Genomic DNA, 27,312 nt, shown 5'->3' with positions numbered 1-27,312 from the left:
ATTCACTAGGAAAGAATTAATAGAGTAGCTCATCTTAGTGTGGTGCTAAGAAGCATGGGATGTGCGTCCAGAATTCTTAGTGTCACACATGAGAGAGTACAGTGCCAGTGTGAACACAGCAACCTGAGTGCTATTTTGCAGTCTGGCTGCTCTTGCTTGTGCTATGGTAACTTGAAAGGACTAACTTGAGTGTTGAGAACATGAGCTGCCTGGGAATGTTGTGAAGACCAGAAGTATAAGTGCCCTCAAAAAAGAATTAGATAAGTTTATGGAGGATAAGTCCATCAATTGCTATTAGCCAAGATGGTCAGAGACGCAGTCCCATGCTCAGGATGTCCCTAAGCCTCTGACTGCCAGAACCTGGGACTGGATGACCGGGGATGGATCAGTCGATAAATTGCCCTTTTCTGTTCATACCCTTTGAAGTGTCTGGCACTGGCCACTGCTGGAAGACAGAATACTGGGCTAGATAGATCATTGGTCTCACTCAATATGGCTGTTATGTTACTCTGCAGTGAAAACATATTCTGCACCTTCTCTGTGGAGGATTAAGTCCTTATGAATCTCTACCTCGGGTGAAATTCACCCACTAGTTTGGCTGTGTGAGTTCTGGATGACTAGTGTTGCGGCAGTAATGTGGGCTGAGTGAGAAGTGGTTGGTCAGTTGGATCCATGATTACACAGACACAGTATTCCTATGCATAATTCATATGGGCACAAATCCTGTTTCCAAGGAAGGGCTGGTGTAGAGGGTGGCTATACCCTGCCTGTGGGTTGTCCTAGCAAACCCAATGGTTCTCACACAAAGTTGTTTCATTAGGTTTTACATGAGTGTTGTTGAATTTCACCCAGAAGGAACTAAGAATGCTGAAATACACCAAAAAGGTATCCATCATATTCCACGTTTTCACTGATGACAGCTCCAGTCTTTGCTTGAAATGATGTGAAGATCAAAAAAGAATAGGAAGGGGATGGTGAACAAAAGTAAACAGAGTGTATTAGTTTGGCCTGAGATTGTTTGGGAATGGGTATGGGGAATGCTGTTCTTGGTGAACATACTTAGTTCAGTAAATATAGGAAGAGTATAGAAAAGTAGGAGAGTTCTTCTCTCCTAAGGCTTAAAGATACAAGTGTGCAGTGGTGAGAGATCCTGGTGATCATGCAGAAATGCACACCCAATTGCATGCCTAGGGTTGTGCATATAGCTGCAGTCATTGCAAGCCAAATTCTGCCATCACTTGTACGGGTATAAATTGCCATTGTGGGCAGCACAGTAGAAACACATGCTCAGGCTCAGTGCAAAGAAATAGTTAATAGAGCAAGCAAGATATTAGAGCATATTTAAAAAGGGACGGAGAATAATAATGAAGATATCAGAAGGCCACTAAAATCACTCAGTGGTATGCTCTCACATTTAATACTGGATTCAGTTCTGGTCAGCCCATCTCTAAAAGGGAGTGAACAGAAACAGAAAAGGTCCAGAGAAGGGCAATCAAATAGAAGCAAGAGAATGCATCCATATAAAGGCAGATGAAATAGATTATTAGGACTATTTAGTTTAGAGAGGTGATGAATAAGAAGTGACACGATAGTTGCATATTAAATAATGAAGAGTGCAAAAAAGGTCAGTCAGGAACTCCTAATTAGCCTTTCTCATAATATTTGATCAAAGAGATATCCCGTGAAACCCTTTCATTCTGGTAGAAGGAAATACATTTTAAAAAACACCCTACATTATCATCATGTGGAACTCATTGTAACAAAATATCATCAAGGCAAATAAACAATGTGGTAGGAGTCAGAAAAGGTTTAGAATGAAAAGAATATGATCTGCAATTGCATTCGCTGGTATAAAAAGTGATAAGAGATATCTATCATCATTCTTCAGGACATAATCAAACACTAACCACTAGGGTTTAGGACAGAACTGTCCCATTACTGAGAAACTTCTGATACTTGCCCGAGTTGGAGCCATGAAACTGGACTAGCCACACCATTGATCTGAACCAGAAGGGCAATGACACTTACTAAATCCAGAGTACCAACATTCACTCCAATGGAGTTAATTTCAGAGAGTTATATCAGTGTAATTGAATTCACCATTTGGCCCTGCATGTGCAATTAAGACCATCAAAAATGAGAGCAGAAGTAGGCTGTAAATTAGTACTAAAGATTGGACCAAATACTCTGCTGGCATACATCAGCAGAGAACATGGCCATAGTCTGTACAGAATGACACAAAGGCGTCCTTTCATAAAACTTTGGGATAAAGCAGTATGAACAAACATACGATTTAGCTAGATGAGATACTTCTGGGTCCTTCATGTGGTAAATATATCACAAAACAACTCCTCAAAGCATTTGAGATTAAAACACACTGGATTAATTCTAAAAACAGCAAATGCATCTAAGTCAAGGGAGAAAAGTGGGAATAACAAAATGAGACCAAGATCTTTAGTAAGGTACTTTGAATCAGCTACTCTTGTTTTGCAACATGATCTACCAGATTATGTGTATTTCCCTATGCTTATTCCCCCATCCCCACCCAGTTCCTTACATGTCCTTGTCAATTGCTGGAAATGGGCCATTTTCATTACCACTTCCAACAGTTCTTTTTCTCTCCTGCTGATAATAGTTCACTTTAACTGATCACTCTCCTTATAGTATGTATGGTAACACCCATTGTGTCATGTTCTCTGTGTATATATATATCTTCCTACTGTATTTTCCACTACATGCATCTGATGAAGTGGGCTGTAGACCACGAAAGCTTATGCTCAAATAAATGTGTTAGTCTCTAAGGTGCCACAAGTACTCCTGTTCTTTTTGCGGATACAGACTAACACGGCTGCTACTCTGAAACCAGATTACATATGTAAGGACTAAGGCATCCCAAAGCTAATGTGTTCGAAAGGATGAGTCAAGACATTAGCTAGACCTAGAAGATTATATTGAGCTGTAAAGTGAAACCCCTGGGTTGAGTGTTATTCGCCCATGGATCAATAAATGTCTACTAGCAATGCCAAAAATATACATTCACATTTCAAAACCAGCCTGGAAGCAAACAGGAGAGGCCAGCTTGATAGCCACATAGGGCCACATCTGGATCATTAGAGTCAGTGGGAATTTTGCCATTGTCTTCTAACTGGCTCATAGCAAAATAAACGCAGAATTTATTATGCATTATTGATGCACTGGATTGTTAAACTCAGCCCTGGAGTTTCACTATGCCATTCAGTCTAGCCCTTATAGATAATGTCTAGACTCCTTTTGGTGAATCAGTTAGCTTGAGTGTTTTGTTCTTTCTTCCACATATGACCTGATGGATCATGTTGCAAAACAAGTGCAGATCACTGAAGTACTAATGCTCTAAACCAGATTTTTATATACTTGTACCATGATGCAAATTCAGATGGATTTAGACTTGATAAAAATAAATTAGTCTGGAGAAAAGAGGAGGCTTAAATACCTGCCTTAAATCCATCTAGGGTGGAATGAGCAGATCATTTGTGGATCCTAGAGAATCTACCAGAAGGAATGGTCTTCCACACAGAGGCTTCTTGCCTCTGCACAGCCCTCTGGCCCACTACCTTCCCTTGAAAGTACAGTTCCTGTAATCACTATCTAGGCTACGAAGAACTGCCCAGACAGCCTGCTGTCCCCCGAGCCCTCTTGGAGTGGGGGTTCTTAGTGAAGCAGCTGGGGAAAAGGTATGTGCAATGGGCAACTAAAATTGTGGAAGGTGTAAGTGTTCAGCCAGTGCTCAGCGCATCTCAGGATTTGACCCAATGAGAAAAAAGCATAGGTATAGAAACAGAATAATGGTGGCAACATTTGCAAGATGATTCTAGTAAAAATCTTCCTGGAAACAAGTCTCTGGACATTCTGGGCCAGATCCTGGCCCCTACTATGTCCCCTGGAATTGTTCTTGCACTGAAAAAGAAATGGAGGGCTGGCTTAAATTTGCTGTCTGGGAATTACACAAGGGATTTCCTAGGTCATGTTAAGACAGTGTAGCTAGTCATATACCACATGCTGCTGATATTCTGCTGTAGATGTGCCAGGGATAGGAAAGAATAGGATCGGTTGTGGGCACAGGATGTTACACTGCAGTAATTGTGGGCTGGCAGAATAATCCCATGGAACTTTATCAACTAGGCAAGTTAAAGCGGCCTTGCTCTGACTTGGACTGGGAGATGAACTAGCCCTGGCTTCCCCCCAAATCAGCATGGTGGAAAGATAGCAGAAAGCCACTCATATTCATTCCTCAGGTGCTCAGCAAGCAGACATTGAACACATCTAAGGATCTGGTCCTAGGAGTTTTTGTATTTTAAAAAAATAAACTGCTTTAAATTTGTAGCAATATTTGTACTTTTCACAAAGGTGGACAACGTGCACCATCTGGGAAGAAGGGGAGATGGCAGGGGCAATAATAGGCATCTTCCCAATCCTTCAGCCTATCCACATTCCTGGATGACAAATACAATACCTTGCTTCTTCCACAGGGGGCAACACTTCCACCTCACTTTGATGGAAGAGTTTGGAGAAACTTTGCAAAGGGAAACTCATGGCTTTTCCCAAAAGGGCTTTCTGTGGCAAAAGAGATCTGGATCTAAGACATCAAAGCACAGAGGAAAAAGTTGTTATATAGTTGTCCAGTACTAAATCTTGAAGTCCTTTTATAGTTTCAACTCAGTACTTCAAACAGGCAAAAACCTCACTGAGTCACATTTACAAACTTTCATTTCAATAACAAAATATTAATTCATTTTGGCTTTCCACAAACATTCCATTTTTGTTTTCAAGAATGAATGTGGAAAGGCTACATACTATGAATACTTGTACAAAGGCATTCACATAAATGTGCGCGCTGGAAGCGTTCACACAATCGTTTGGAAAAGTATGGGAGTTGACCAGTCCAGGAGCAGAAACAACAGTAAGAATGACAAATTATGAATCCTGAATACTCCAAGAAATGGTGATGATTAGCAGTTTGTAAGTAATAAATAGGCTGTGGGTAATTCATTAAGAGAATAAGGAAATAAATGTGTTAAATAAATTGTTCACTGTAAACAATGCACTGGATTTAGGATTTAAAGATTTGGCCAATTAAGAATAAATCACTGCTTTATTTGTATAATCATTTACAATTAAAACACAGTTTTATAGGCTTCAGTAATATAGTAATTGTTATTTTATGATCCTTAAACAAATCCAGGTTTGCTTCTTGGTCATATAATAACTGGGCTTTTTTAAAAATGTTTTTTGATTTTCATAGGGTTTTTACATAATGTTTTCACATTCTGAGCATAACAGCTATGGTTTATCTAGCAATTTGTCAGTGCTATCAGTGAATGGCATCAACAGAACTATGCCAGTTTACACTAGCTGAGGATCTGACCCCTAATCTGTAAGCATATAGAAGTGACTCTTAGTTTTTGAGTATCATCCTAATAGCTTTCATTCACAGTCCTTGCAGTTAAACACATGTCCACATTATGAACACCACAAAGGACACCTCCAAACCTGCACTCTTGCTCTACGTCATATCTCTAACCCAATCAGCCAACCATCTGCCTTTAAGGAATTTGGATCTTTTTTGGCATGTGTCTGTACTACCGTTATTTTCAGTTCAGTTTGGGATCTGGTCAGGGGCGGCTGTAGGCATTTTGCCACCCCAAGCACGGCAAGCGTGCCTGCGGGAGATCCACCGAAGCCACAGGACCAGCACACCCTCCTCAGGCAAGCTGCCGAAGGCAGTCTGCCTGCCGCCCTCACGGCGCTGGCAGAGCGCCACCCGTGGCTTGCCGCCCCAAGCACGAGCTTGGCGTGCTGGGGCCTGGAGCCACCCCTGGATCTGATGTTTCTTCCAAAGGCAGCAGCAAACTGTGTCTACAACACTCCACAATGCTGTGCAGTCATACAGTGCCAGCTGCATGCCAATGGCAGATGACAACAGCGGAGCTGCAGAGTTCTGGGGATGAGAAACCCAGAGATGAAGAACATTTATTCTCTTTCATTTCCCTCAGAGAAGGGCTATGAACCAATCAGCTTAAAGGCAAAACAAAAAAACAAGTCCCCTCTGCAACTGCTTTCCATTTTAATCACTTTCTCCCTGAGTCATCGTCATCTTTTCTTTCCCCCATTCCCATCTCAGCTATTCCAGTTCCTCCTCAAAATTGCTTTTGCTGTTATTACTTCTTGTATTACAGAAGCACAAATAGGCATACTTGTTATTCAAACCTGCCAATGTGTGCTAGCATCAGCTGAACATTGGAGCTTTTAATCCTGGGTTCTATCCCTGGTTCTGGGAGGGGATTGCATCTAGTGATTATAGCAGTGACTGGATATAGGATAATCTAAGACAATAGGTTTGGCACGCTCACGCTGAAAGGGAGTATGGCTGCTTGGATAAGACTTGGGCCTACCTGATAAGTGATCTGAATTATAGTCCCAACTTTTCCTGAAGTGACCATGTGAAATTTATTTTTAAAACGTGGAGTTAATGCTTGACTGATGTCTACACTTGAGGTATGAGGTTTTGTTTGGTAACAAGGATTGTGAAGTATCCAGAATTATAACTTGGAGAGATGAGGCCATAAACATGTGATTTACTGTCACCCAGCTTAGTGCATATTTCCCTAGGCTACAGGATATTTGGAGGAGAGGTCTCTCTCTCTGAACATTGCTTGACTTGTTGGTGCAGCAACAGAACAGGCAAACAGATTCCACTCCAATATACTATGTCTAAGACAATCCAGTACACCACAAATCCCCCCAAGATAGCCCCATTATGGTACGTGCTATTTGCAGTTCCTTCCGTTCCCAGCTGTGTTTCAGCAGGGTTTGTGCTGGTTTACATAGTGCCATTTCATTAGATTCCCATTGGATCAGGCCCCAAAAGGGAGACTGCAAAAGATTTTAGATCCTGGGTAAAAAAGGTTAAAGTGTCTAAGTGATCTAGGAACCCAAGTGCCACTGACTTTCTGTGAAATGGTGAGGTGATATATGGGTGAGCTGAAAAACCAAGTAGGATGGGAAGTAGTGAGGAAAGATAAGACAAGACAAGAAAAGATGGTGACAGTTAAGGGAAGGATTCGGGAGGGTGGCTTAAACAGAGTAATGCAGCAGTAGTAGATATTCTGAAAGATGGTGCTCTTTGGTGCAGGGACCATCTTCTTGTTCTGCATTTGTGTAGCTCCTAGCACAATGGGATCTTGATCCACAACTGGGACTCAGAGGTGATACCATAAGACAAATAATACATAATAATAATATTGCTGAGATAATGTGGATAGGAGCTAAGTTTTTTAAATATAATTGGGGGAATCCTGATATTGCTATAGACCTATATTTGTTTTAGAGTAAGACCAGAATATAGTGTGCAAATGAGTGTAATTTAAAGGACCAGAACTTTGATCACAAAGGACTTTAATTACTCAGATATTGATCTGGATAGGATTTCAGTAAAAGCAGAGGGAAAATATTTCTGGAAATAGTGCATGTTTACTTTCTTATCTGCTTTGCTGAGCAGAGTACAGGATTAGAGACAAGTCTGAACCTAATTTTGTCAGATGAGTCAGGTATGAGAAACAGGGCTGAAGTGAAGGGGCATTTAACGTATATTGATCAGAATATTATTAGAATTTAAAATACTAACAAGGGTGAGAACTAGAAGGAAGCAAGCAGCTGATTTTGATGTTAAGCAAACTGATTTTGTGGGACTATAACATATTCTGAGAAAACTGCAACTTCAATTCCAATCTGTGGATGTCATCTATTAAAATGGGAACATTAAATATATACTTAGCAATGCTACAAATGAAAACTATCCTGGTTTAGTTCAAACCGGAATAAATGTCAGCTGTGGACTATGTGGTTAACCAGGGTTATATGAAATAATAAACAGCAGGCTTATAGAAATATAAACACTCTGCTAATGAGGAAGAATATGAGATCTGTGGAGAACGAATAAGCACAACACTGTCAAAGGATACATGAGCAAAAGGAAACACTATGTTGAACTGCAGGAAATAATGAGCTGTTTATATATGTGTGTGTGTAAAGGCATAGGTAGATATAGAAGGATAGATTTACTCAAGACTTAAGGTAATATGGAAAACTGGTTCCCCCAAAACAGTAAGGCATTAAAATGGTGTGACAGTTTTTAATTTTGCAACAGAGAATGAGGATAAAGAGCTGCCTAAATCCAGAATAATAATTTTTGGTGCTGTTTTATCCTAGATTTGAATTCATATCTATTTAGAATAAAAATAGCAGGGGAACAGGTTTTTAAGAGGTTGTATTGAAGTGTGGTACTACAATTAAAAATAACTTGTTATTAACAGCATTGTGGGGTTCTCTGTTTATTGTGTCTTCTGCTTATAAATGCTACTGAATGTTTACTGTTTTTGCAGTTCTAAATAGGTCCCATCTGGGAGATATATGTTTGTGATCATTCTTTAGGGGGGCATCTTCCTTCCTCTTCTAGAAGAGGACAAGTTGAACGAGTCAACTTATATCTGTTTGGTGGAGACTGACACAAAGGTCATGCTGGGAAATATAGCCTTAAACTGAAAACTAAACTGTGCAAAACAGGCTCTAGGGGCTAGAGTCTGAACTCAGTTATAGTGGTATAGATTTGGAGTCACTTTGCCAAAGCAAAAATTTACTCTGATTTAACTGATTTCTTAATCTCCTGTTAGAGGGAATTCTGGGAATTACTTCCTTATAAGGAGGTGGTAATTTCTAACATACTCTCCTTCCTGGCCTGACTGCTGAAGAGAATGGTGATTTCCACTGATTTCAACTAAGTTCATTGATTCACAACAGCTGAGAGTCTAGCCCAAGGAGTCAAGTATCAGAGGGGTAACTGTGTTAGTCTGGATCTGTAAAAAGCAACAAAGAGTCCTGTGGCACCTTACAGACCAACAGATGTATTGGAGCATGAGTTTTGTGGGTGAATACCCACTTCCCACAACCCAATACCCACTATACCAGCATGCATCTGACGAAGTGGGTATTCACTCACGAAAGCTTATGCTCCAATACATCTGTTAGTCTATAAGGTGCCACAGGACTCTTTGTTGCTTAGCCCAAGGAGGTTCATCAGTGAAAGAACTGACTTAAAAGATGTGCATTATTATTGCACGAGACACTTAACTAGATGATCTATTCAGAAAATAAAAGAAAAAAACCAAACCAAACCAAAGACCCCTCATCCCTGCCTATGAATAAAATAAAACTCACCCTGCATTCTGTTCTTGCCACACTTGCATAGGACAGTTACTGTCTATTGCTCTAGAGAGGCTGAAAAAACCACTCTAGAGCAAGAATAAAAAATTTTAAAACAAAGTTCCTAAGATGCTGAATTTATTCTCATCTGCAAAATGAAAAAAATATTCTAATATGACATCGCTGTAGTATGCTTTAACATCTGGGAGGGAGCTGATTAAAATGAAAGGAAATGAACTGCACGTGCTTTTGATGGGATTCATCAACCAGGAAACAAAAGCTATACTTTAAAACATGAAGAGCTAACACAGAATTCAGGCATCTAGGAAAAAATACAGAAAATGTTGCCAAGCCCTGCCATAAATATATCCTGTATGGGGTGTTGAGAAGTATATAAACAGAGGCCTCTTCCTGTACAGCTGCCCTTTACCATTTGTCAAAATTAAAAGTACAGTATATTTAATTTCCTGTTCAGGGATTTGTATCAGTCTTTAGCCTTAAATAGATATATATGAAACAAACATCTCTGTGGAAGAATTCCTCCTTGTAAGTAATCATTCCTTCCTGCTTGTTCAGACTAAGGCCTGGTTATCGCTAAGTTTTGGTCATTAGCCAAAGATAATGCTGACAAATGCCTTGGTGATCTCTTTCCCATCAATCAGTTCTGGATGTGATAGCAAAATGTCATGTAATTGGAGGTCCCTATGATTTATTTTAGCGTTATATTTTTTCATAAATAAATAGCCCAGCCTTAGCCACTGGCTGCATCCTCTTTGTGTTGCTCCAGTGGCACAAAGAGGACCCCCGGCTGGTGTAATGATAGAATGGACAGTTAGTTACTACCTGCTCCCATCCCACCATCCACCCAGTATACAGAACCTTTTTTGAGTGGACATTAGCATGGGCCAAGAAAGGAAGGGGACAGAATGCAGAGCCAGATGTTTATTGAGCTCCAGTAATAACCATTCAGTGGACTGGGCACCCTCTGCCTCATCATGGTGCAAACTATCCTCCCTGGGCAAGCTGGGGATATGCTTCTCAATACTTTGTGCCACAACTCTGTATGAAGCACTCACTCTGTGACACTTTCTGGGCTGGAAGCAGAGGATGAAAAAAAAAAGAAGAATTTGATTTTAACAATGGATATTTTTAGAGCAATCAGTTTTTCAACACAAATCCACTTCAATTTCAAGGTGACAGAAAAAGCCATATAATGAATATCAAGAGACAAAAGGGACAATCATATATGGCCCAAGACAAAGCCCACTGAGGCATCTTTCCAATGAATTTTGAATCAGACCCATAATAAATGTCAAGAGCTAGGAAAAATGGAAACTAAAATAGATAGCTGAGCTATACAGTCTTGCAGATTCTTCTGTAGTAGGGAAACTGGATGGCTCTGTCTTTGTTCGATCTTATCCTAAAATACGATATAATCATAGACAATACATAACAAGATTTCAGTCTAGTCACTAAGTAACTCTTTAAAACATTCAGATTGTTTTAAATCTTATGATCATCATATAGATTTTGTATTAAAGACATACCCAACAGGAATTAAGGTTATAAATGATCTGGTTTAACCAAATGATCGCTGTAGGTTTCACATGGTATGTACAAAAGTTGACATACTTTTTGGATAAATGTGGTTTACTTCAGACATTTAATTAATGAAAATTAGAGTGCTTTTTGAGCACTGCTGTAGAACTGTTATACAGTCATACAGGTCATTCTGAGCTTTTATAATGAGCAGGCTATGGAAACAAAATGATATTTTAGGAAGAATATATACATTTCACAAAATTACATGGAATACCCACAAAATCATCTATGCTGTAGAACTCATTAATTACACAATATCTGCAAACCACTTTAAAGATGAGAAGATTTATATTGTTTACTATTATTAAAGGCCAGATTCTGATATACTTAGTAATATTCAGTGGCATCAATAAAACTATTTGAGGAATAAGGTGTTGCTCATCATAGGGCTGATAATTTGGCCATAAATTAGCAGGAATATTGTATATTGTTAGACTGCAAGATCAAAGCTTTGAGGCAAACAGATATTGTACTGAATGTTACAGTGGGTCATTTTCTTAAAGTGAAGAAGAGTTAGAATATTATTGTTATATTTAACATCTGTTTGTTTTAATTATTAACAGGCTAAATTGTCAATTATCCACTGTCAATTAAATCAGTGGAAGTCTGTTAACATCAATAGTTACTTCTGATTTATACCAGCATCAGACAAGAGTCAAACACTTGAGACCTGATTTTCAGAGGTGTTAAGTACATATGCAAGTCAAAAGGAGTTATGGGTGCTCTGTAATTTCAAGATGAGGCCACTGGTTTCCAAGTAGATACTGTTTAAACAGTGTACCTAAGAAAGAGATTACATTACACTATATTAAAAATAATGACATTTTCCCTAATTTGGATGTTTTATTGTATTTAAATAAATATAATGGAATAAGGAGAATAACAAAACGCCTGAAAAATCATGATATGATATGGTCTAATTAGCAAAGTTTCTGGAAAGAAATATAGTGTGTCACAATTCTCTTAGGCCATGTCTACACTACCACTTATACTGGCAAAATATATGCTCGTAGGGGTGTGAAAAAACACCCCCCCCCCAAGTAACATACATTTTGCTGGCATAAGTGGTAGTGCACAGTGCTATGTCAGTGGGAGAGCTTCTCTCACCAACATAGATACCACAGCTTGTTGGGCGTGGTTTAATTATGTCAACAGGAGAGCTCTCTCCTGTCAGCATAGAGCAACTACACGAGATCTTGCAGAGGCGCAGCTGCATCAGTACAGCTGTGTCTGTGTAAGGTCTCTAGTGTAGACATAGCCTTGGAATTCTTTAAAGGTGTCAGTAAAGTAGTGGGTAAAAGAGAACCTGTTGACATCATTAATTAGACTTCCAAAAGGCCTTTGACAATGTCCAGCACTAGATGCTACTAAAGAAGTTGAGTAGACATAGGGTGAGAGTCAAGATATTGTGATGGATGAAAAATGGGCTAGGAGACCAGAAGCAAAGAGTAGGACTGAAAGGTCAATTTTCATTGTGGCCAAAGGTTAACCATGGGCTGCCTCAAGGTTCCATAATAGGTGTCCATGCTGTTTAATATATTTATTAAAAGAAAAGAAGAGAGGGGAATGAGAAGTGAGGTAACTACATTTCCAGATGATACAAAAAGTTATTTATGTTAGTCAAGTCCAGCGAAGACTGTGAGGAACTTCAGAGGAATTTAATCAAGCTAGGTTAATGGACAACATGATGGCAAATGAAATTCAGTGTTGATAAATGTAAAATATTGCACACTGAAGGAAAACAATTAAACCAATCATATACATTACAGAGTTCCAAATTAATGGTATTAACTCAGGTCCTGAGTGTCACTGTAGACAACTCAATGTGAAGCTGTGATCAAAAAAGGAAACAAGACATTAGAATACATAAAAATGGGATGATAAAAAATATTGAGAACATTATAATGCCTCTATATAAATAAATGGCGTGGCCGCTTCTGGAACAGCATGTGCACTACTGGTCATCTGTCTCAAAACAGTATTGATGAATTGAGGAAATTCAGAGAAAAGTGATGAAAATGATTGCAGACCTGGAAAAATCTTTCATATATAGAGAGATTGTAAAGTGGGAATTGTTTAAATTAGAAGGATGATGAATAAGAGAAGCATGGTAAAAATATGTAATGGCAAAGAAGGCAGAACAGCAATTTCTGTTCTCCATGTCTCAAAATACAAAAACAAGGGGACAGACATTCTAAGAAATTAAAAGATAAGAAATTCAAAATTAATAGAGGACAATTTTTTCACACAATGTTTACTTAGATTGTGGAACTCAATGCCATAGGAAGATGCTGAAGTCAAAGTCATTGAAGCCAAGAACTTTGGAAGATAAAAAAAAACATGATTGGACATCTATATGGATATCAAGAAGGTTCAGAGTCTTCATAATTACTGATACACATTTTGGAAGGGATATTAAATCTCATGCTTTAGGGCTTAAACCAATCACAAACTATTGTATATCAAGATGAGTTCTATGTGTGGAAGGGGACCAGTCATGCTGAAGTATACAGTGCTGGCCACTATTAGGGAATAGTGGACTAGATAGACTGTGAGTCTGCGCCAGTATGGTAATTTCAATGTTCCTCTGTAAAGAATGTTCATTTAACACATGTGTGTGTGCGCGTGTGTGTGTGTGTTTGAAAATTTCTGTTGTTTTGACCACTACTGCAATCATTTCCCTGGTTTTCTTTTACAGGGTGTTTGGGGCTGCTATATTGCTGACCGCCACACTTAATATGCTAATACCATCTGCTGCTAAGGTGCATTATGGGTGTGTCATCTTTGTCCGGATCTTGCAGGGCCTTGTAGAGGTATGAAAATGAAGTTGGAGTAAGAAGAAAATATGACTGTGGATGTTCACTAGTTCCTAACCAGCAGTCTTTGTTTTAAGTGAAAAAATATTATTGCAGTTAAGAGCTGAATCCTAATGCAATGAAATGCAGCTATTTGAACCGTTGGGTTATGTTTTCAATGTATCTTTCTTTCACCTATAAAATTACATGGTAAAATCCTCCCCGTTCAGAGGGCCAGCACAAGGCATACACACTATTTAATTCCCAATTAAGCCAATGCTGCATAGACCTTGATCTGAGGGGTGTCCCACACAGGGTAGTTTCTGGACCAGGACCGGAGAATGAACACTTTCTTTAAAATCAAGTATGAGGTTCTATAATAGGCAGTGACCATGTACCCATTGACATCAGTAGGAGTTTTGCAACTGAGTTCAATGGGAGCAAGGTCAGGCCTGTATTGTAAATTTGATTGTCTTATTAACATTTTTAGACCAGATTTGAATACATGGTCTCCACATCACCAATGCACCAATTTTGAACACATCTTAATATATAAAAACCTTAGATTTGGGTGAACAAGCTATGTGCAAGGTGGATACTTGGTGTACTACCCATATTTCCATGTGCAAGTTAGATAGGGAGACATCCAACTATATAAATTTGCATGCACAAATACAGGCCCAGTCTTGCAAATTAATTGATGTAGGCAGATCTTTACACCTCCTAAGGAAGTGAGAACGAGGACTAGGAGATAAAAAATAAAACAAGATATTTTTAGACTTGGCACATTAAAATATCCTCTTTCCCTCTTTGATGGAATTCTGCATGCAAAACTTGCTTCTGAATAGGATTGTGAAAAACATTTGCAATGGATTCTGGAAACCTCATAATTGAAGTTTTGCATAAATTGTTGCAAATTCACAAAAAAATGTCCAATTTGTAAAAAAAAGAAAAGTTTTGAATTTAAAAATTATGTTCAGTTGAAGATCAAATGTTGCATTAAAAGAAGGAAAAATACTACTGTTCTAAAAATATGCAAAAATCCAATTTTTAATTTTTAATGTGTAATTGGCTATTAAGGGAACATTTTGTAAAAACTTACTGTGTATTGCAAGGTTGCAAATATGGTCCATACAAATATTAATAATCTGAGTGAAATTCTACTATTTTTGTACAAAAGCCTGAACCTGTGTTGAAGAGTGAGCAGTCATTTTAAAGTGAAATCAACTAACATTGTTCAGCTTTCCTTTTTCATATGTGCTTAAAGAATTATTACAGCAAAGACACTGAGAAAGACTTCATTTGCAATATTTACTAGTCTCCCAGAATCACACTGCTCTTGTTTTCTAGGGTCAGGGTGAAGGGAAAGTGGCTGATTTTTAGCTTCTGTGTCGTACTTTTCAATTATATTACTGGTGGCTAGAACTTAGGCTAGCTCAAGTATGGTCTAAGGGAAGAAACCTAGGTTTAGGAGAAGTCAGGAGGTCCTGAGTTCAAATGCTAGCTCTGCCATGGATGTGAAGGGTGACCTTGGGCATATCGCTTCACCTTGGTGCCTACTATCCCCACCTATAATTATTATAACCACCTTTTTCACAGGAGCACTGTGAATATTAACAAGTTATTAAATTACGTATGGTATAGTAAACATATAGGGCTTGATCTAATTTCCATTCAAATCCCTGGGAGTTTTTCCATTGTAAAATGGGAGTTAGATTGTGCCCATGCAGTGCTATAGAAATGCTAGTATAATTATTAGATCATCATTTTCTTTATATTAGTTTTAAACAGATATAAATGCATAAACAATACCAATTGACTAATTGATCAGCATATGTTAACTTGTGGAATGCCCACTCCACAGGGTGTCACTTATCCTGCCTGCCATGGGATATGGAGCAAGTGGGCCCCTCCTTTAGAAAGAAGTAGGCTAGTAACCACTTCTTTTTGTGGTAAGACACCCTTTAATATTGTCCTCTTCTTTTCTCCCCTCCTACCCCGACCGTATTAAATAGTCCCATAGACAATGTATTTCCATTTTCAGTCATGTCTCTCTTGTTTTATAGGTTCCTATGCAGGAGCTGTTATTGCAATGCCTTTAGCTGGGATTCTAGTGCAATATACTGGATGGTCTTCTGTGTTTTATGTGTATGGTATGGTAGTTTTTGTTTACATCCCACCATTACTACATGAATCTAGTCTGTACTGTTAACGGCTTCATTATTTTCATCCTATGTTAATAAAGGAAGACTAAAGTTTGAATCTAAACATACAGCCTAGAGAAATAAGTTAGTCCTAAGGGTTTATTTCCTTAATCTAAAATAACTTTTAGCCAGAATGAATACTTCCTTATGGTGTAATATAATTAACCAAACTAATCACAGGAAAAAAATACAGAATACTCACACTGCTCTAATCAACACCGTTCATTTCACATGCCTCCTAGTGTATCACACCAATAGAATCTAGAAAATTTCACGTAAGAGCTGTTACTTAGACTAGACATTTTTAAAACCCATTTCAGCGTTGGTACGAACAGAGAAGAAGTTCACTCAAAATGACACAGAAATGTGGTGGAAACAGTGCCACAATCTTCTATTTTTCAGGTAAAATGTTAGTGTAGTGAATTACTAACAATGACACAGGATAAGTAGAAATGAAATTTCATTCTAGGTAGAATGCAACTCCGAAGCTGTTTCCATGCACTGAAATGTACCAGTGGCTATTCAGGATTCAGTGATTCTCCATTTATAGCGAAGTCATTCTGGAAATGAAATGACAGACTCACTATGGGCCCAACCCGGCAAACACATCTCACCAATAGGAAGTGTTTGTGGAATCTGGTCTTTGTGAGAACGACGCTGTAAAGAAGGCAACCTCAAATGCCATTGAAATGAAATATGCCGGTATTTTTCCTTGTTGGTTGCTTTAGTGCGCTTGTATTTCCTTTCAAGGTCCTTCTTCCTTTTACATTTTCAACAGGGAGCTTTGGGATAGTCTGGTATATGTTTTGGCTTTTGGTGTCATATGAGAGTCCTGCAAAGCACCCAACGATCACAGACGAAGAGCGTAGATACATAGAGGAGAGCATTGGAGAGAGTGCCAACCTCTTAGGTGCAATGGAAGTAAGAGCATATATATATTTCTATCCTTACATACAGTGGCATCAGATTATAGCATGGTTTTTGGGTGGAGAGGAAAAGGGTAAAAGAAACAATTGAGTTAACTCCACTCAAGATAGATGTACTTATTCTAAACAATTCAACTCTCCAGAAAACAAATTCCATCAGAAATGTCTGTATAGCTTGTGCTATTACATAAAGCATACAAGGCCTAACTCTTCCCTCCTTTTAAAGGGACTACACATGTAGTAAAGGACTGCTCTGTATAAGGGCGACAGTGGATCAAAGCTCAAGATCATCAGAAAAGTGGCCTATGCCAAATGAAAAGGGTTTGAGCTTACCTTTTCACATAGTTGGCAAATCTCATGAAGCTTTCATCCCTTTAGCTACCATCCCCCAATTACCCTCCTTTGCAGCTTCCTTCACTTCTTTGCTAGCTTCCCAAAGGATCTTTTTGCTCCCTCTGCATCATCCCCCTCCCTACCTCAATCCAATCCTTGCTATGTACAGATATCAGGTGCATAGCCTAATTTATGTCTAATGAGTTCGTTTTTGCACAATAATACAACAGAAATACCATGCTATGGAATCACTGATGTTCAGTTAATCTACATCTGTTGCATTTTTCAGTTCATTTTTTTAAATCAGTGTTTAAAAGTGGCCTATGCTAGGAGTGATTTTGAGAATATTCCTTTAGAATCCATGCTGTCTCCCTCAAAGTTGCAGACTAGCTGCCATAGAAGGGACCTTGAAGGTGCTAATCCTCTTTGGAGCAGCATTAACTCCTAATCAGACATTGTCTCTGTGGAGTTTTCCTGATATTTCAGAGAAAGCAGGAGCATGCTGTGGAGTGGGTGTTTTTCCCTCACACTCCACTCCAGATCTAATGCCTCACCACATGTGGAAACCCTGGAGGCTGTTGGGTTCTTAATGAGGTTTCTATAGATCTAGAGTAGATGACAGTGTTTCTGTTTCCTTCCCATTCTATCCCTTCCCAACCATTTGACTGTTAAAATGAGGAACAGCTGAAGTGGAGGAGAAACTAGGATACACAGTGAGATGCTGAGAAGTAGAATCAGATAGGGTTGCATCACCATCTGGTCTGGTCTAAGTTCAGTTTGTCTGAAAGCTTATGTATTGAACTGAGAGAAGCTCTCACAATTCTGTGTCTTCAACTATTTTTAAATCATGGTATATAGCTTAACCACAGAGATGTAGGGGGATAATAGTTCTCATCTTGCTACAGCTTTGAGAAACAATTGTAACTTCATTACCTAAGGTTCATTTCAAGAAGAAAGACTCCAGTAGAATCAGGAGGACCTTTCCAGTTATAATAAACATCCTTTCAATGAACAGCCCTTTGGGCCCTGTGTAATTTGACATTGTCCTATACAGGTTTACATCTCAGAGAACCCTGTGAAGTCTGGTATGAAATGGAGACATTTCTAACAGCCATTAAGTAAACCTGCCATGCAAAATGAGCACTTTTCCATTCCTTTCATTTCTAAAAAGGTTTAAAGAAATAGCTTTACAAATGCTAAATAAGGAAAATCAGATTTTGCTATTTGTTTCTTAGCTTTCTAGCCTCCTTTATTACCCTGCCTACCTTACTAATCCTACCTTCCTCTATCACTGATTCCCACTGATTAGTGTTTTCTAATTGGGTCAGACCGTTTGCTCTTGATTGAGCACAGGCTTAGGCCACTTTTCCCATGATTAAGACCTTTGAGCTTTGATCCACTGTTGACAGCTGTAGTATCCAGTTGGAAATTCAGTGGTACTTGTGATTTTCAATGACATAGGTGCTTTTGAAAATCTCATGCTTGATAAGAGAAATGTGCTCCAGGTTGAAATTCTAAACACAATATCTAAGGCTTGTGCAAATATTATTTAAAGAGCAGTCAGTATATTCTGCTCAGGTTTGGGTTGGAGATTTCCTGTTTCATTTATTTGTACTTTCATTATTTAAAACTGGATTCAAAATTATATTTGGAAGTGATTAGTCTGTATTAATGGCTTAATTTCTTTTGATATGTGCAGTATGACTTTCTTCCCAGGGCATTCACCAGGCCCTCATCACCAATTAAGTCTCACTTAATCCTGTCTAAGGATCGTAAGCGGAACTTAATAGGTACACAGAGCGTTGCACATACTCTGTGTATTAGAGTGAATTTCACCACTTTCCTTTGGAACCAGGCAGTTTTCAAGACCTAATGGACCTAATCCTACCCTCAGCTGCACCCTTTAAAGTAATTTCCATATACTTCTATATGGACAGATTCTGCAGTTGTCCACACAGACAGGAAGAAACCTGGGCCAATGTGGAGCTCCACTCAGGTCACTGGGGCCTGGATCAACAGAAGGACTTAAATGTTGTGATAGTGAGCATCACAATGCCTAGAAAAATCACAGGAACAACCGTGCGATCCACAAAGTCTGAGCTGTGTGCCTAGACTCTTTATACAATACATGCACAGAGACAGTCACTACTAGGTAGGGTGTCACTTAGATTAACCAATGGGAGATGCTGAGGGGAGGAGTGTGTCCTAAACCCTGCCAAGAATTAAATGCCTAAGTTGTTTCTTGTAAGAATGAGTTAGGTATCTACCTATTCATTCCACATACTACAGCAGGAGGAGGAAGTTGTTTTGGTGTCGCCTACCTTATAACTTTTAATCCAATGATTAGAGCACTCCCCTGCAACATAGGAAACCAAGGCTCAATTCCCCCCTCTGCCTGAGGAAGGACCAGGATTTGAACAAGGAGCTCACATACCACTCAGAGGCACATGTTAATCATAGAGCTATAGGATAGTCTAATGGGGAACCCTCAAACTCTCCTGTTGAAGTGCTCCAATGTGTTTAACTAATTAAAGAGCCATTGGAGCAGGTGAGTGCCCTAACCATCAGGCTATAAAGTCATTCTGTCTCTCTGGCCTAGTGACTATTTAAGTCTTTATCCAAAGTGGAACTGCTGCAACAGGCAAAGCTCTGTAGTTCAGGAGGTTAGAGTTGTGGTCTTGGAATGCAGAGGTGGAAGGTTTAAATCTTGCTGGGGGCTCTGGGTAGTAATCTCTGCAGAAATTGAAAGAGCCCTATATCAGAATTCTCCCTAACTTGGTGGTTACAGCACTCTCCTGAAAGATATGTAGAGATCCCTCTTTAAATTGTTTCCTGTTCCTCAGACAATGGTGGAGGCAGAATAGAATCTAAGTCTAGGTCCTGGATTATTTTGGGACTTAACTAGGAGATAGGTGTTTGAAAGCCTAGAGTGAGGTGGCAGTGCTCATACCCAGAGGCAGAAACTTAGGTGCTGAGGGAACATTTACCCTGAAAACTTAGGTTCTGAGTGAGTTTAGGTACCTACAGAGTTTGGCAGCAGTGAAGCAGGAGTTTGGTGGATCACAGCATTGCCTTATATTGGGATTTAGGTGCCTAAGTCTGGAGTTTAGTGCCTAAATACCTTTGTGGATCTGGGTGTGGGATGCTGTAGGGTTGCAGTGTTGAAATCTGTAAACTTTCAGCAATTCTAAATTCTCTCCCATCCCCCTCCTCCATCAGCCTACATTGGTCAAAATGTATTATTTTAAAAAACTAGAACAAAATGGTGCTTCAGCTGTGACTTTGTTTAAAGAAATTTCCAGAATGTCATAATGAAACTATACAGGCAATTTAAATAGGGTCAAAATACAGAGCTAGATTCTCAGCTGGTGATTTCACTGGAGCTATGCTGATTTACACCAGCTGAGCATATGTCCCAAAGTTTACAATGGAAAAGCCAACTGCCTTTAATGATAGCATTACTACCTGACATTGCTATATTACTTATGACTGGTTCTAATCATACTTGTGGAGATTGAATGAGATTTGTACATAGTATTTGTACAAGAAGAATGGAAATGAATGACAGTATTGAGTAAATTTGAGTTGCTTCACTGAATACTATTGTAGACACCATTTGCTCAGGTTTCTATGCTAAGTCTTTGATCCTCCACATACTTATGCGTATATTTTACTTTATAAACATTAAAGCCAATGGAACTACTCATGTCAAGTTAAGCAGCTGTTCCCTTGAACAGTGGCTAAAATAGCATGCATGATAAGGGAAGCTTAATAATCATTAACCAAGAAAATATTAACTGGGCTTTTCTTTCAACTTTCAGAAATTCAAGACTCCATGGAAAAAATTTTTTACTTCTATGCCTGTCTATGCAATAATTGTTGCAAACTTCTGTAGAAGCTGGACTTTTTATTTGCTGCTTATTAGTCAGCCTGCTTACTTTGAAGAAGTGTTTGGGTTTGAAATAAGCAAGGTATTTAAACATAATGTAACGTCATATATTTTGAGTAGCAATAACTGAAGAATCATGTCTGTAGATATTTACCTGGAGAGGAAAAATTGTAATGCACATATTTCCCCGTGTTTTATAATTCTTGAAGCTCCTCTCCAGTGCAGAAAGTCACCATTCCTTTTATGTACCAGCATATGTGAGTGAAGTGACATAACTGAAAAGGGATTGTATCCTTTTGATTAGGCTTAAATTTACACATAGTGCACTCACTAAATTTTTTTTAAGAGGAAATAGTTTATAGTGATCTGTCTGGAGCCATATTGGAACAGGACTTTGCACTGGTGTTTGGATGGAGCAGACAAAATGCCTCAGCCATGTAGACTGCACAAAGGCCCATCACAACTGCAATCTGTCAGTGCACCCGCTGGAGAGCATGGTGCCCCCAAGACTGTGGGGAAAGTTAGGGGGAAAGTAGGACCATCCGCTTCCACCTCCCTGCACTGATCTGGTAATAATGGGGACAGCAAGCTGCATCATACAAAAAATAAATAATAAAAAAAAAATGGTGCAGCTTACACAGTCCCCTATGCATTGGGGCATTCAGCCAGGAATTGCACCTCCCATTCTCCTTGAGGTTGATGGAGTTATGTATCACCCCTTGCATGGATAAGTGGCACAATCTGACTGATCCAAAGCAGTCTTTCCATGGAATTCAGTGAGCAGATCAGGCCCTTGATTTGCACATTAGATAGATGGAATAATAATTTATCACCTGTGTGTCTTAGGTCCTATGCTGCAAAGAGTGAACAGAAATTTTTTTTAGCTCAAGTGGTAGGGGCCTGAGGTTTTGGTGCAGGAAAATCTAAACTCTATCCATGTTATTACAATGACGGTCCAAGTGTCTATGGTGTGCAGCATATTGACAACCAGAAAACGCTAGGAAGCCACAGAATTGTTACAGTATTATAGGATACAATCACAGTTATGTTATGGCATTCAGAAGTCAGAGATGGGCATGAGCTGCAAAATTCATATCTGACTTCTGCATCACTCACTCTCATGGAATCATAGAATATCAGGGTTGGAAGGGACCTCAGGAGGTCATCTAGTCCAACCCCCTGCTCAAAGCGGGACCAACCCCAACTAAATCATCCCAGCCAGGGCTCTGTCAGGCCTGACCTTAAAAACCTCTCTCAAAGTTCAGACTGAGTTTTGGGTTTAGCCATCACACAGAAAAAGGGATCAGTGGTGAAATTCAGGTCCAGATCCAGGATTGGATTCTGATCATCTCTCTTCCCACCTCCAAAAACTGGTTTTGATTCCACTCCTTCCTTAATATACATTATACAATATTGCAGCTTCAGAGAAAAATGTGAATGGTCTATGGGAATAACACTGCTTCTAACTTTTTCACAGAAGAAGCAATATTAGAAGTTCTAGTTAAAATCCATTGTGCCCTTTCCATTCACTGATGAACAAGCAACATGGCTGCTTATCATGTTTTCCTTGTTCTAGTACAGCAGATAAATTAATCTGGAAATTTAAATATTAGTCTTCATGTGAAGCTATGTACTGTTCAGTGTTCTGGGTTAAGGAAATTAGTCTATCTGGGGGTATTCTAAGAACTTTTTTTTAGTTTATGTTTCTAAAGAAACTTCTTCTCTTGGGCATATGAATAGAATGGTCATTTCTTATAGAGTTAGTCTTAACATTTCATCTCCAAAAAATATTTTAAGAGCTAGATATTCAAACAATGGTCCACCTATTGTAAACCTAGAAAAATATTTTTTTCATGAGAACCAATATTTTAGCGCCCTCAAATGGAGTTTGTTTACGGACAGTGGTTGCAACTGAAAAGCCAACATTTACCTACAGTATCCTATAGTGGTACCTGAAATACTGTAGCTACTTCCTATTCTAAATATCTGACTAAATTGGAGTAACACCTGCTTTCATCCGGGCTGAATCTGGCCATCTGATTAGACTTCTATCTTGAAAACTACAGCAAAATACAGATTTTCACACTTTAGATGGAAAAAGGAGATCATTTTCTGCCTTCGATCATAAAGCATTTTGTAAAAGGTATCGCAGAAATGCTGTTCCCCAACATAATGTCATTTTAAATATTATCCTTGGCATACATAATTTATTATGTGTTTTCAGTGAAGGATTTTCTGTCAAGTTTAGTGTGAGTATGGAGCCAATTGTCAGAAAAATACCACTGATTTACATCTGAGTGTGTCATTACATATGATTTCTAAACATGGAGTATTCTGGGCATGATCCTCGATTCCTTGTACATTACAAAGTTCCACTACTCTCAACAGGAGTTTGAAAGTTCAAGAAATGTAGATCCAGGACATCTGTGCTTCTTGATGTTTTTTAGTTCTGAAACCCCTGACTTAATTTACCTATCGATCTGTATCCTGTAATGTTTAGTACTTAGAGTTCTGTGCATGATTCCCAGTTTGTCTTGGCTATCCTTTAGAAAAGAAAATGGCAAGTTACAATCATACACATAGTCACATTTCAGTCATTTAATAAAATAAATCAAGATGCCTGCTTTAAACACCTACCCTGAACTTGTAGAGAATCAATTAAGTAGTTGTTGATTTTCTGATACTACAGAAAATGTTAAATCAATATTTTATTATGGTGCCAACACTTCCCATTTGTCATTATTTTAGGTGGGTATGTTATCTGCTGTGCCGCATTTAGTGATGACCATTATTGTGCCTATCGGGGGACAGATTGCAGATTTCCTAAGAAGCAGGCAAATTCTTTCAACCACTACTGTGAGAAAGATAATGAATTGTGGAGGTAAGTCACTCTACCTGATGTAGAAGTTTCTCATATACCTTGAATGTGATTTAGAATATAGCCCATAAATAAATTGCATATGTTCATGTAGGTGCCATGGCTATATTAAGTATTACTTTCACCTTTTACCTGTATGATAAAGATGTGGCTATTAAACAAATGTGGTTACTAAGTGAAAGTGATCTCCAAGCAGAGATATAAAGTTGTCCACTTATTCCTTCATATTTCACTCACCGGAGAAATTATGAGAAGGGATAAGGGGACAGTTAGATATTTAAAGGTGCAGATAGTGCCTAGTGAGATTTTCAAAAATGTCTGAGGAGGTTAAGTACCCAAGTGCCATTGAAATCAAGGGGGGTTTGGTGACTAACCTGCTTAGGAGCTTTTGAAATCCTATCAGGCCTATCCACATCTGTAGGCACCAAATACCTTTGAAAATCTGACACAAGATGCCCAGTAGAGTTTCTTTCTCAGGCTCCTTTGTCACTCCTTGATCCTCCCTTTTTTATTTCCTGCCCTTTGGGGCACACAGAATTTTACTGAAGGAATGGTAGTTGTCACACTACGATGAAGGTTTCATACATGTCTCCCCTACAAATGCTTGTTTTATTTCCTCCTGTCTGTCCAGTTTCTCCTCACTGAAATTCAACTCCTTCTGGTGTAGACATGTGGAAACCATTACAAAAAGATTACAAAGCAGTGGCTTTAATAGGGAGAGTTAGAAAAGAAAAGTTCACACAATGTATGAAATGGGAAATAGGCAGAATTCTAGTCTAAAACTTCTTAGAGCTATTTGAAGTTAATCACAGTAGATTAAGGTATAGGGCTTCCCAACAATTAGTGTGCACCAAACAATATAATTCAAATAGCTGAATACAAACAAATAAATACACTATCACATTATTGACCTCCACAATTGCAGACAGAGTCTAAGTGAATAATTAAGTGTGGGGGGGGGAAATTGTCCAAGTACGTGTAATTTTTAGCCATCTATTGTAAACATCTGCATTCCTTTGAAAAGTTGTTATATGCTTTTTGCATTACTCATAGTCTCAATTTCTAGTGACTGGACATATGAGAAGAGAATATAACTCTTACAGTGAGGCTTCTTCAGTTCGAGGATGAAATTCACAATTAGGATCTATGCAGCACTTCAGCCTTTAATACAGATAGCCAAATTTCAGCTGCATAATGGCGGTGCTGCATTTGGATCACTGTGAAAAGAGACATACAGAGACATACAAAAGCTGGTATGCAAACACTGAACAAAGAGGTTATTTGACATTGCAAAAGTACGTGCTTTCTTGGGGGAAAGAGTTGTATAATTCTAATTAATAGGCATTTCTAAAATAATGAAATTTAAAGAATAATGGTTTTTTCACTGTTCATTATTCTAAATGAATACCAGGTCTGATACCTTACCGCTTGCAGTTTTTAATAGGCAGCTAAAGCTGATGTATGTTTCCTTATATTATTTCCCAAGGTTTTGGTATGGAAGCAACTCTTCTTCTGGTGGTGGGGTATTCTCATAGTAAAGGAATGGCTATTTCATTCTTAGTACTCGCTGTGGGCTTCAGTGGATTCGCCATATCCGGTAAGATACCATTTCTGCTAATAGGGGGAAGTTATTTCATCTCAAGAAAAACATGAAGTCCTCACTCAGTTTCCACTCTGTGACATTAAATTGAGTAAGAACCTCAGGATTCAGCCTGGTGTTATTTATTATAATTTTCAGAGAAAAGAACAATGAATACAACATCTTGTATATTATATTTGCTCAAGTATTTCCATTCCCTGCCCCCATATAGCCTGCACATGGATAAATGCAAATATATTACTGTAAATTCTACTTTGGAATCTGCCTTCTAACAATCTAGCTTGAGTTTTACATGTTGTTTCTACTGTATATTACAAAATAATAAATTTGGTTATTGTTTTCTTGAAGTAGTGCATATTCAGATGCTGTTTTCTCTGTTTTAAGGTTCTGCACAACTCCATTCCTGCCTACATCTCAGCACTCATACTTCCCTTCTCATGCACTTGGCATTACTGGAGTCATCTGACTTTGCCTCATTTTCCCACTGTCATCTTTGCAACCTCTCCCATGGAGGCACAAACGGAGTGAGGCATTGTGACACTCAGCATTACAATGCGTAACTTTTAGGTGCTTAGAAATTCACAAAGCATGAGTTTGACACCGAATTTCCTATACAATGAATTGAGGACATAGGCACCTTAGACTACAATTCACAAAAGCCAGCATGCTTTTGCCTAAGCTACCCAATGAGAGATGATGATGACAGGGGTGTGTGCTAAGTCCTGCCCCTATCTTGGAGATAGGAACCTATCTCTGCTAGCAATTCTCAGCTGTGAACCTTCTCTTGCAGTTAGGCGCTTACACTGGTTTAATAAGAGACTGGCGTGGGAAGGGGAGAGGAGCAGCAGCTCCCTCATAACTTTGAACCCAATGGCTAAAGCATTCACCTGGGATGGGGGAGACCCCTGGTTTAAGTCTCCCATCGACTTCCGCAGGAAAAGGGATTTAAATGGGGCTCCTGTTAGTGCTCTAACCATTGGGCTATGGGATATTTTGGTGTGCTCCCTCAGTCTCTGCTGTTGAACCCTCAATAAATAATTAAAGAGTCACTGGAGCACAGGAACTGGATCTCTCATCTCCCTGCTGAATGCTCTAACCACCAGGCTATAGTATCATTCTCACATTTGTGCTCTCACTTTTTCTGTGCCAAGAGAGAGAGACAGAGCAAGAGAGAGCATTCTGTAGCTTGCTATAGTGGCTAAAGCACTCATGTGGGAGACCCAGGATCCAGTCCCCCCTATTTTAATGTCTTTAATTATTTATCCATAATGGAACAGGTTCAACAGGAGGCTAAGGAGTTCTCACATCAGACTCATAGCTCAGTGTTTAAAACACTCACTTGAGAGAAAGCAAATCCCTCCTTAGCCATTGGCGGGCTTTAGAGTGGTGGTGGTCCACCTCCCAGCTGAGTACCTTAGCCACTGGGTTAAAACTTATGAGGGAGTTCCCCTTCCCCCTCACTCCTGTTGGATGTTGTGTGTGAGTTTGCTTGAGGCCCAGTTCAGTAGGCATCCTCTGAGCATGCCTACAGGGATTGGACACCTCATGAGATTTAGGTGACTGAACTATCTTCCCCTTGTTTGTGAATCACTCTAGGGCTTAGGAGGGACAGAGATAACTGGACACCTAGAGGGAAGCAGCAGTGTGCGTGCCCTGAAGCAGAAGCTTAGGTACTGATTTACTGCAAAAACATAGGTGCTGATTGAAGTCAGGGGCATAGAGGTTTTAGCAAAAGTTTTGTGCATCACAGTGGTCCCAAAACTGGGACTTAGGCACCTAACTCCTTTTGTGCACACAAGTCCTTATATCTGGAACAGCCTTCATGGTAATTTATGTTAAACCTTTACTGTC

The 27,312-nt window shown here is 39.1% G+C and overlaps 1 protein-coding gene and 1 long non-coding RNA gene across 2 annotated transcripts in view; both read left to right on the top strand.

Moving 5' to 3' along the window:
• LOC142046759 (uncharacterized) overlaps positions 1–27,312 on the top strand; it is a 347,351-nt gene that overhangs the window by 221,844 nt on the left and 98,195 nt on the right. The window lies entirely within an intron of this gene.
• The window catches only part of SLC17A6 (solute carrier family 17 member 6), a 49,753-nt gene that overhangs the window by 18,018 nt on the left and 4,423 nt on the right, over positions 1–27,312 (top strand). The window contains exons 4-10 of the mRNA XM_032775261.1: positions 13,535–13,649; positions 15,496–15,583; positions 15,698–15,784; positions 16,614–16,756; positions 20,916–21,065; positions 23,732–23,864; positions 25,348–25,458. Coding sequence (XP_032631152.1) covers positions 13,535–13,649; positions 15,496–15,583; positions 15,698–15,784; positions 16,614–16,756; positions 20,916–21,065; positions 23,732–23,864; positions 25,348–25,458 — 827 coding nt within the window. The remainder of the gene's footprint in view (positions 1–13,534; positions 13,650–15,495; positions 15,584–15,697; positions 15,785–16,613; positions 16,757–20,915; positions 21,066–23,731; positions 23,865–25,347; positions 25,459–27,312) is intronic.

This window comes from Chelonoidis abingdonii, chromosome 4, assembly GCF_003597395.2.
Source record: "Chelonoidis abingdonii isolate Lonesome George chromosome 4, CheloAbing_2.0, whole genome shotgun sequence".
NCBI lineage: Eukaryota > Metazoa > Chordata > Testudines > Testudinidae > Chelonoidis > Chelonoidis abingdonii.
The sequence above is the reverse complement of the archived record's forward strand: the minus strand, read 5'-3'. Positions and strand labels throughout refer to the sequence as shown.